The sequence below is a fragment of the Punica granatum genome, chromosome 3 (assembly GCF_007655135.1).
Source record: "Punica granatum isolate Tunisia-2019 chromosome 3, ASM765513v2, whole genome shotgun sequence".
Classification (NCBI taxonomy): domain Eukaryota; kingdom Viridiplantae; phylum Streptophyta; class Magnoliopsida; order Myrtales; family Lythraceae; genus Punica; species Punica granatum.
Window position 1 is genome coordinate 15,124,138 of NC_045129.1, and position 12,011 is coordinate 15,136,148.

The 12,011-nt window shown below is 43.5% G+C and overlaps 1 protein-coding gene across 1 annotated transcript; it reads right to left on the reverse strand.

Annotated features, from left to right (window-relative positions):
* Positions 1 to 468: 468 nt before the first annotated feature.
* Positions 469 to 11,367, reverse strand: LOC116200419 (putative disease resistance protein At3g14460). Its single transcript, XM_031531264.1, has 7 exons — positions 10,720 to 11,367; positions 7,079 to 10,591; positions 6,876 to 6,943; positions 6,074 to 6,459; positions 1,410 to 1,530; positions 761 to 824; positions 469 to 660 (listed from the first exon to the last, which is right to left on the reverse strand). The coding sequence occupies exons 1-7, from the start codon at positions 11,365 to 11,367 to the stop codon at positions 469 to 471; spliced, it is 4,992 nt and encodes a 1,663-aa protein (XP_031387124.1).
* Between the last annotated feature and the right edge of the window lie 644 nt (positions 11,368 to 12,011).

Sequence of the window (12,011 nt, forward strand, 5' to 3'; positions counted from 1 at the left end):
CATTATGCATGCTAAAGATAGAAATGGGGAAGCATTGTCACCAAGCAATTTCCCGTTGGGGAACTGCACGCGATATGGCAATCTGGCCTTCTCCATTTTAACGAGAAATTCAGAATTTCCCTGTCGTGCAAAATGAAACCCCGTCCTAAGGGTGGCGAGTTATAAAGGTGGTGTAGGGAGGGTTATGAAAGAGTGGAGCAGGGAGACGCTTGGGTTCATCTAGTAGTTCACGATGATATCCGCCTTGTTCGAGATTGAGAGTCTGATGGTCAGTCCAGTTTATGGATGTGAGGTATCGATCTAATACTACCACATGAGCAATGCATTTGATATTACTACTCTCGTCTTTGTGAAGCAGGTCCAAATGACATTGTTAACAAACATCGAAACAGGAGATCCAGTCACAGACGTGCACAGAAGCAGCAGCAAAAAAAATGAGGATCAGAAAGAAAAGCTCATGGAGTTTGACTACAGCAACATCGAGTCGGATCTATCACCCTCTACATCTCCAAACTTGCGTTCTAGACTTGGATCAGCTGTGACCAGGATCTGACAGGATCGAGAAGCCTTCTGGAATTCGTAGATGTTGTAGAAGATCCTTCTGGTTGCATCCGACTGGATTTGGTCACACTCATGAACATTGAGCTTCACCGTGTTCAGCTTTTTCCCATGCATCAGAAAGTATAACAGCAGGATTATCTCATATTGAACATTGGCCCGAAATTACCAAATGTGATTTCCTTGAGGCAACTCGTTAAACAGTCAGGTGCCCATAAAGGAAAGACGAACTTATAGGCCATCTGATAGCAGCCTGGTGGAGACTCCTGCAGATGAAACCATGGAGGAAAAGAGAAAAATCAATTCAGAACATCAGCCGACTGAATTTATTTTCATTCTGTGTGCTAAGTAGAATAAATATGACCTTAGTGAGGCATAGCTTTTCAAGATCTGGGAAGCATTTGAGTAGATAAGGTATTGCTCTGCTGCCCCAGAAGTGGTGAGGTAAATGAACCCGAAGATGTGTCACCTAAGCCAGAGTTGCGCTCTCATATGTAGGTAAGACATGAGAACTCCAAAGCGCCAAGGCCTTCACAAAGAAATCAACTTTTCATAGCCAGACCAACAACTACTCCAAGTATATAAATAGAATACGTGTGATAAAGCTGAAGGCTAAAGCTATATTCGCCTATTTGCCGGCTTCTCGCGACTTCACAACAGTTGAGTGTATTGACATGGGCCCTTGGTTAATGGGTGCAACTTCCTAGTGATGCTTCGAGTTTACTCAGGAAAAACCGCTCGATGTTCTGGAAGAAACAACGAATGGGATAGCAGAAAGAAGAAAACGGCAGATGGGAGCACTTCAAGCTGAAGCAGAGATATTTTTCATTATCCGAGGGAAAAGAACTTACTGGTAATGGAAACCGAATGAATGAAGAAAATCCGGTGCCGAAAAGCGGAGAACTCTTCCAATTCGACTCTGAAGAACTTGTTTCTCTGAGCATGAAATGACTGTCCACGAGTTCTTCAACCCTGAAGAACGTTATGAAGTGGGAATGAAACAGAATTGTGTTCCCTCCACCGATTGTATAACTAACAAAACGGTTCCCTTTCAGGTCTTCCTCAAGAATCCATTAAACAAAAACGTGGAAGACAAACAGAAGAAAGTTTTGGCTTCAACGGCAATGGGCAACAGGGCGAAGGAGACCAAAAACAGTAGGCTCATAAGCTCACAGAAGGCACTGAATCCTTCTAAACAGATGGCAAGAGTAATCGCCGCTACTGCATGATGTCTTTCCAAAATTAAGAAATCCAAAGTTCGAATTTATTAAATAATACTATGAAAAAATGATAAAAACTTTAATTTGAGATTTATTCGGTAATGTATAAATGATCCATGTAGGTCGCTCGAATTTTTGGTATACCTGCGTGAAAGTATCTATTCCATTAAAATTAAAAAAATTAAGAATATTACTATTGTGTTATTTTTTATTCATTAAGTAGGGAAAAAGCAATATGTAAGGTAAGAATATGATATCACAATTCATAAGAGAAAATATTAATGGGTAATGAGAATTCTTACATTTTCATTGGAAAAGATACATCTAGACTAATCAAATTTGTGTTCATTTTATTATTATGAGTCTCTAACTTGAGTCTTGATCACCTAAGTTTTATATTGCACGTATCTTTTTTAGGTGTTAACTCTCTCAACATATCATAATAATGCCAAAATAAATATATACATAAAGAAAAAAAAATAAACAATACAATTTCTTTTTTACTCGGAAGAACTGGTGCTCTTTATTCTCATAAATCAAAAGGATGAACATAACAGCAAGGGGATGCTGTTCTGCAGAGCCACAGATCAATAAGCAAAGAAGAAAACATACTAGCAGCAACATACCACTTTGAGATCCTGGCCCTAGTGGCCGATCGTCCGTCAGCATGTCCAGGTGAGTACATGGGTTTTTCCAAACCCAAGAGAGTGGCTCCAAGTCGTGAGTGTGGTTTCTTTTCTTTTTCTTTTAATTTCAGCCTTTTTATATATATATTTTTAATAACAAGCAGTGTTTGGGTTTGGCCAGACTATCTACGACCCTCATGGCCATTATACATGTGCGCACTCGAATTTCGTCTCGTCGGGGCACGCATGCGCCCGCCTAAATGCAACGCGGTTTGGGAGTGTCCACCTTCCCGGGGACGCGCGACGGACGCACGTGAGAAAGAGTCGCCACTACCTGTTTACGACCTGAAGGTCGAGGGCCGGTGAGTTGCCCAGGTCTAGGGGTACGGGGTACACCTAATTGCTAAGGCCTATGGTCTGTTCGGAACCAAAAATTCCGAATTCGGGGGTTCTATTACGTGTGGGCCTATATCCCACACGCCCTTTCGGTACTCTAGCTTGTCTAGGTTTGCCATTTTAATTTAATTACCGCTTAATTAAGTTCCGCTCATCTTATACGTTTTGACACCGTAAATTCGAAGAGACACTTGAACCGTCCGCTCTCCGACTGGGATTATTACACGGATAAATATACATCATAAACCCTTACATTGTTCTCTCAAATAAATAAAGGACAAGCTACAATGACTAAATCCCGGTCGGTTCGCGTTCGGCCATTATTTCACTCATACTCACCGTATGGTTTGGAAAAGACCAAAAAATTAAATTAAATGCGCACTTGGTGTATGGGGGCATTGGACCCCGTGATCGAAGGTTATGGGCGTTGGATCCAGTGTGAATCGAGTCCTAAAGGATCGGGCTCGATCCGCATAACAAACAAGTGCAAAAATGTAACAAGCAAGCTCAAATAAACAAACAATGGGGTTTCTTGTTATCGCCGAATTTACGTGAATTAACTGATTATTAACCGGGGTATGTTGGCATACAAATCATACCTTAAAACAAACAAAAGGGATAATGGATAGGATATGTAGCATTCGACATTATTTAAACGGACCCGATAGACATGATGTCTGTAGTCAAGTCTCGAATGTGTGGGTTGTTTTTAGATTATTCTATATCGTGACAATACGGCTTTTACAAATTAAGAGTATTTTTATCTAAAATCCAAAAGACATAACCCTCTATCTGACTATTGCCCATGTTTGATTTAAACCGAATTTGAAATTAATCCGTTTTCCCATGTTTTAACCAGTTTTAAACACAAACCTACACTAGAGTGACGACAGTTCAAGAATCGGTAATCATACCCTTGAATCGGTAAATATGTATGTCCATGAAAATCAAGATTACGTTGTACGTATCTCGGTGCTTTTGAAATTGTGAATTTTGAAAAGGGCATGACTAACAGTTCTTGAACTGTCGATACGATTACAAGTTATTAATCAGTTCGTGCAATTCATTTAAAAGAGTCAAGTGATTTAATTTAACCAAATTTAACGTCCCGATTATCCCGTATGTAGAATTTTTGGGTTAATTAGAAATTTACCAAATGCTTTAGTCTACGGATTTCGAGCCGTCGAGATAGTCATTAATTGACCACCCGATAAACTCTAATTTCCGACATGGTCACATATAATTACAAAAATAAAATATTTAAATGGGGCACATACATCGTCGGTGGGTGATCCGAGTAGGAAAGGGTCGGATATTTTTAGAAAGTGTTCAGGGGACTGAATTGAACGATTTTAAAAGAGCAGGGACTGATTTGAAAATTATAAACATTTTGGGGACTGATTTGAAAATTCTGAAGAAATTGGGGACTGATTTGAAAATTCTAAGAAATAGGGACTGTGTAAAAAAAATTACTGAAAATGTCCTAGGACTTATTTGAAATGAATTTGAAAATCGGGATCGATCTGAAAATAAAAATAATGACCTCGGGCCTAAACTGAAACAACTTGGAAAGTTCTTTGGGATGCTTGAACAATTCTGGGAATTCCAGGACTGATTGGAAAATAGTAAAATGACTGGGACTTGATTGAAAAGAAATTTTGAAATTCGGGGCAGATCTGAAAAGGGTGAAAAATGGCCCAGGACTAAACTGAAACAACTTGAAAAGTCCTTAGGGATGCTTGAGAAATTCTGAAAAATCCAAGGACTGATTGGAAAATAGTAAAATGACCGGGACTTGGTTGAAAATAAATTTTAGAGTTCGGGGAAAATCTGAAAAAAATAAAATGATTCCTCTGGACTGAAATGTGACAAAATGGAAAGTTCGTAAAATCGAGTTCGGGACAAATCCGATCACCCACGCGACCCAAGAACACTCATTTCACATTATATCCATCAAGCAAGCAATAATATTCAGGAAAGGAGCCCTAATCATGCCACTAAGTCGAGAATTTACTTAGTTCGGAAAGTTGAGGGGCTTCTCTGTAAAAATAAAAAAATTCGCTGAACATTCGGGTCGGATCAGATCGGTTCGGACTGCCCGCCCGAAAGAAGAACCGCCCGGAAGAGCTGTTGGACCGGACCGGAGCGTTGGGCCGAATGGGCCGAACTTCTGGGCTTGGGCTGGGCCTGCAAAAGAAACCGAACTGGGCCGAGGCCCGTTAACCAAAGGCGGTCGGGATCGGGGGGCAGCGGCGGCAACGGCTTTTGGGCGGCGGTTCTCGCCCCTGGACGCCGCGATGAAGGTTGGAATGGACGCGGGAGATAGCTCTGGACGCCGCCGGCACTCCGCCGTGGTCGATCGGGACCTCACCGGCGCTCAATCTGTCGGAATCGGGGGGAAAAGCCACGGTTTTCCGGCGAAAGTTCCGAGTTCTTCGACTTCCAAATTCGCCAAATCGAGAGCCAATTTTCTGTTTTTTTTCACTGGGTCGTGTTCGTCCCGAGCCGAATCCCCTTTCTGTTTATTTTGATTTCAATTTCATCCGCTTTCCGTTGAGATTTCGGCTGATTTGGCGGAAATCGCGATTTTGGGGAATCCTGGGCCGGCGGGGTCGCGGGCAGCCGGCGAGCGCTGCCCAGCCCTGCCCGAATCGTTTTTTTTTTTTAAATAGGCCGACGGTCACGGGCAGCCGGGCAGCCAGTCAACGCTTCCCGGCCTGCCCGTGACCTGCCCCAATGTTTTCTTTTCTTTTCTCTTTTTTTAATACATATATATATAAAATTTAATTTAAATTAAAATTAAAATTTTTTATTTTTTATTTTTTAAAGAAAAGGTAATAAATTGAAAAACATGACGATTTTACCCTTTGAAGCCGATGGACCGAAATGAGGTGCTGACAATACAATCCCACGGGACAGATAGGTCCGGCCACACTGGCCATACAGTTACCAATAAAGAGTATTCTCTTGTATAATTTCAGAGAGTATCCTACGCATATATTTCATTATATTGCCTATACTACTTTCCCTATGTGGATGTCTAGCCAACTGATGAAGCAGTGTTTGAGTACGCTAGGGTGAGACAAGAGAAGATTATGCCAAGGAACCTTATTTTTCTTCGATCTCGATAAGTGCCAAGCACTGGAAACCGAGAAACCTCTCCTTTTTATCTGCTGTCCATACAACCAAATCACAAGGTCCCTCATTTTCAGAATCTTTCTACAAAAGCATGAGAACAGGAGCTCGGAAAGTTAAGGGACCAAGAGCTTCTACCTTTGATCAAGTAGGCAACAACCCAAGCAATCCAAAGAGATTCTGCCTCCTTGACTAGCATCCAGATGAATCTCAATATGCAAGCTTTGTTCCAGACTCTGATGTCTCTAACACCCAAACCACTGTCCTTTCTTTTTAGGATAACAAACAACTTCCCGGTCCACTTTCGCCCTCTAGCATCAGCATTCATGCCTACAAAAGTAGTTTGGATGAGCTTAATTATGTGCATGAAGGGAGTTACCAGAAAGGTCGATGATTGGACATCAGAGTTTGCTTGCGCTTCGGGCTTTCCGCGTAGAGCACTTGACTCAAAGAGGTTCAGATGGATATACCATGCATGTGCCATGTGGATGGAACGCAATGCTCGGACGTTCAGAAGAAAACTGCTGAGATATCAAGTGTCTTGTAGTAGATAATTGACAAAGTAAAGCTGAGGATTCTCTCTTTTCTGAAGAAGAGGGTCGAGCTTGCAGAATCATACGTGGGAGAATCTTTAGGCATTTAAGCTCTGTTTTGTGCTTGCCTGTTGACATGATTCCTCTTTTTTTGACCCCCTTTTTAATTGGATTCTTGGTTGGGCTATAGCCACGGCTTTGTTGTAGAGACGGTTACTGGGACAAGGATATGAACTTTGTCCCCAAGTAAATATTGTTTTATAGATTAATGAGAAAACAACATTATCCTGATAGGATTGCTATGAGACGGGCTTCCTTATGCATATTAAAACCAAAATTGATTACCATGTTCCTCGGACGACGTGATAGTCAATTCATCAATAATTGAAATGAAAAAAAATTCTAACCAGTTTATCAAAATCGAAATTGAGGGTCTAGTTTTGTCTATAATATCATTCCCGGTCTGTGAACGAGCCTGTACAATAGAATTAAGAACTGAAAGTACAAATGATGGTTCTAAAAATATAAGAAAACCAAATAATTAAGAAATGTTAAATTAATGGAAAGAAAAAGAACTCGGGATAAAAGGATGGGTTCGTATTGAGACTACCGGGATGCCATCAATGAGTGGGTTGCACCTCTTTTTGAGAATTTCTGTGCACCCTTCGATGTAAAGTGAACCAAGAGAGGCAGGGAATCCTTCGCGCGGCAAGCATTTGAGCTTCGGGCACCGATAGATCGATAAACCTTGAAGAGAAGTCAGGTGGTTTTGCAGCCCAGAGGATAGAGTTACCAGGGTGTGCTGATCCTGAATCTTAAGGTGAGTGAGGCTTGGAGGGAGCACATGCCACCCTCCCTCATCTTGTGGAGGAAACGAACTGTTCCCTTCCAGGCACCCTATCTTCCCATCAATCTCCAATCTCCACAAGGCTGTGGCTTGCTGCAATCCCCACTTCGACATGGGCTGGTACAAATTCTCGCAGTTTGACACCTCGAGCACCTCCAAGTTTGGTGGCAAGCCCTCCTCAGGGAAGGACGCGATTCCCGGACAATGCACTATCTTTAGTTCGCGCAGAGAGCGCCGGAGAGCGTGCATCTGATGCCGGAGAGACTTGATTCCGGGACATCTGTCAAGCGAAAGGCGACGCAGGCTGTCTGGAATGTGCGGGAAGCACTCCAACTCTAGAGCGGGACAGTTCCTTAGATGCAACTCAGTGAGATGGGCAAACCTGTGCAGGTTTTGGCTTAACCTCTTGATCATCTTGCAGTCTGTGATCCGGATTTCCTCAATTGACAGACTGCTATCTGGCTCATGGCACACTGCTATCCCTTCCAGAGACGACCCCAGTATCTCGCTTCTCTCGATATAAAGTTTCTTGAGGCTCGGCACAAACTTCACATTGCCATCGAATAAAGGCAAGAGAGAAGGACACCATGCAATTACTAGTTCTTGAAGCTGAGTTGGCTGAGACCACATTGCCCTGCTGTTAACTCCGTTCCAACAGCCATTACTGCTGCTGCTTGAGTCATTATCACGGTTGGGGGCCGTTGCAATCCCCTTTGGCAAGGACTGCAATTTCTCGCAATCCCGCACCTTTAGACTTCTCAAAGTGCATGGCAGTTTGGCCCCTGAAAATGATCTGAGTGACGGACAGTGCCTGATCTCCAACTCAGTAAGATTGCACATCATCATACCCTTTGGCAAGGACATGATCTTCGAGCACCACAAAATCCTCAACTCTTTCAGAGAAGTCCCATAGCCTTGCATATTGTTTGGTAGCTCTTCTAGATTGTCACAAAATGCCAGGCACAAATATTCAAGGTTACTTGGAAATCTCCCAATCTTTGCAAGTCGATGACAATCTTTCACTGTCAGACGCTTCAAAGCATGACTGGAACCAATACCTGCTGCACATCCCTCTTTGTCCTCCCACAAACACATCAATTCATGGCACTTCTCTATGTGCAAGTCTTGAAGTGATGTCAAGGAACATAGGGAACCTCCTTGCAAGAAGGTTAGCTCGGAAATTCTCACGATCTTAACCATGGTAAGACACGTTAAAGGGCATATGCTAATCACACCTCTCAGTACTCTTCCATCACAATATCCAAACCAACCCTCTTCCAGAGATGGCAGATTGACAGGAGTTTCCAGCAGTGGACACCTTTGAATTTTAATTTTCATGAGTGCAGGAAACTGACTGGGCCACCTCCCGATCAACTTTGGACAATTTTGCAGCCTCAGCTCATGAAGTTGCGGAAATGAATTGTTTTCATGCTCACTGCCCGTTAAGAAAGACCATCTCTCCCATGCAAACATATCAACAAAAGCCAGAGTCTCTAGAGATGGAAAGGGCCTCGCTATATTTCCATAAAATTCAGGTCCCACGATGCATACTGCACTCATACCTTTAACTTTCACTTCCTTAAGCAAAGGCAGCCACCCAAGTGACGGTAATGTCTCAGCCTGTAGGCAATCACGCAATGTCACGCGCTCTAACTTAACAAATGAGGGATCTCCGATCCAAAACGGGAACTTTGTACCTCCATAACCTTCAATTTCGATATTCTTTATCTTAGTTTGAGGTTGAAGCCAGTCGAGGACCTGCATTTGACTTGCCACATCTCTCGCACTAGCTGGGCCTTTAGCCTGGTTCCACCTCAAAATCAAAGATGTCAGCCCAGGCTTAGCATTCAAAGCAGCATCCCTTGCATCTTCAACATTTGCGAGATCACAAAGACTGTGGATGGTAAGCTCCCCTCGAAGACACTGTAGGTCCTTCAGTTCTTTAAGCCTCGCTCCACTGTCTCCAACAACGAATATTGGGAGTATCTCCAGCTTACACAAGTCGCCTATGCCTGCCGGCATCTTCCTAAAGCGAGTTTTGAGGATATCAACACACCTCAGGTTAATTAACTTGTTGATCCAACCCGGCAATTCCACCAAGTTATAACACTCTCTCAGTATCAAGGTCTCTAGGTTGTATAGAGTAGACAACGAACTAGGAAGGCATTCTATATGACTTTTCAAAAGATTAAGATAACGTAAATGCCTCAAACTCCCAATGCAATTCGGTACTTCCCTGATTTGGTAACCGCATAAAGAAAGGACCCTCAAATGCTTTTGGTTTCGAAGCACATCATCTATAACATTCTCCGCCATATAATTATATGGATTAGACTCCAGTGCTAGGAAGGTTCTCAATCTCCTTAAGGAACAAAACCCTTCAAACCTTGCTGATACCTCGTAAAAGTGGGGGATAAGTGACAAGTGCCGTACCTTTTCAAGGCATATCTTCTGCTTGCAAGAGTACAGCTGACCTTCCCCTAAACTTAAGCAGGACTCACTCGCAATCGATGCTGCCAGGTCATTCAAGAGATCATGCATCACAAATAACGATATTCCCCTGCTGGATGGCTGAAAGAATGATCTATTCAATAGTTCATGGAAGCATTTTAGGCCTCGCATGCTCCCCTCTGGTTGTGGCCTCCCCAGAAGACCCTCGGCCATCCAAAGTGAGATCAAATCATCCCTGTCGAATTCATGATTCTTGGGGAATACTGCACAGTACACAAAGCACCGCTTCAAGTCTGGGGGAAGATAAATGTAGCTGAGGTTCAGAGCCTGGGGAACACCATTAATGTCTTCTGGGAGATCCCATATCTTACTGTCTGCTATGGCTATCCACTCGTTGAGGTTGTAATTGGAGCGTAACAGACCCCCTAAAGTCTTCGCTGCAAGAGGCAAGCCTCCACACTTTTCAACCATCTTCTCACCCTCGGGCTTGAGATGAGGGTGATTATCGAAGTTATCCACACCAAGAGCATGGTAAGCGAGTAAAGCCAGACAATCGTCCCTGCATAGCGTACTCAACGGGTATATTATGCCAGTCCCAGTCTTCACTGTAGATGCAATAGACTTGCTTCGAGTCGTCACAATGATCTTACTGCCTTTTGCTCCACAGGATTCAAATGGCCTTCGAAGGAGAGTCCATCTGTCGTACTTCTCATTCCACAAGTCGTCCAGAACAATGAGGAATTTCTTTCCAGCAAGGCTTCTCTGGAGTTCAACTTGGAGGGCATTCAAGTCCTTTCCCTCATGAGCATGAGCCCCGCCCACCGACTGCAAGATCGTTCTCGTTATAGCAACCTCATCGAGCTCAACGGAGACACAAGCCCACGCTCTCACAGGGAAGGATCCTTTGACGGTCTCATCATTATAGACCGACTGAGTGAGAGTCGTCTTCCTACCCCTCCCATCCCGATGATGGGTATCACCGAGAGATCCTCGGTTTCAGCCATTACCAAGTTCAGGATGGCCTTTCTGTCATCTTCCCTCCCGACAATGAAGGCCTCCACCAAAGAAGTGCTGGGCAATCTTCTCTTGCCGCAAGTTCCATTTCCATAAATCCTGCTTCCACCACCCTCCCTTAAGCCAAGTGTTTTCTTCCGAGACATGATTTCAGCCAATCTTTTATCAATCTCTTCAACCTTGGATCTCATCTGCCGGTCAAATGTGAACCTTCGGGGGCTCAAAAAAGAAGCGGAGTAGCTATGGATGATAGCATCCCGCACCTTGCTCGAAGTTGAAGAAGCACTGGCCTTGTTGGACGGCATGGAGAGGGCGCGCAGCGCCTCCTCAGTGGCGAATTCATCGAGCAAGTTCTCCACGTCATAAGCCAAGTCCCTCAGGTCATCTAGCCAAGGAGTCACCCGGCTCTCTCTGGCCATTGCTTGGTCTTCGACATCTTCCAGGACGATGTGAATATCCTTCAGGGTCGTCTCCCACCTTTTAAGCAGGGAATGGAGCTTCTTCCGCCGCGCAAAGTTGAGGAGCTCGCGAGAGGCCAATCTGTCGAACAACACTTGAAGGAAAGCGCTCAAGAGCAGCTCAGCCATGATCAAAATTCAGTAGGAAATCAAGTGATGGGGAGTTCAAAGAGCAGAGAAGAAGCAAGGGAAAGAAACTTTCGGTGAATTAATATTCCAGGTGGAACATAGTCAACGAGGAAGTCAACACCCCCATAAATTTGAGACAACTAACCAAAACTCGACGAAGAACTGAATTGTAGGAGACAACCCAAATGAGGCAAGAAAGGACGTAGGAAGGAGACGATGAGCCCTCTATGTTTTGTACTTTACAACCCTATGCATTGGTATTTTCGAAGTACCAAGGACTTGCATTGGTATAGACATAGATTATGTTAGGTAAAATTCACAGGCCTACTTTGAACTCGGGTTCATCCGTAACCTAAAAGTTTAAGCCAATGGATTGCTAGACCTTTGTCTCTTATAAAGATTTCTTCTCAACTTTTCTATGTGGTGACTATCTTCTACACCTACACTCACCATTCTCCATATCGGAGGGAAACCGTCCCCAACAGATTATGATAAATAATTAAACATTATTTTAATCTAATCTTTGCTGTTTCCTATGCTAATTGGGATCATCGGTGAGGTGACGAAATATCCCGGCCTGAAGCTGTATTGTACTATGCTGTTTCCTTTGCTGTTTCCTATGCTTGGGGAATTCTAACATGACT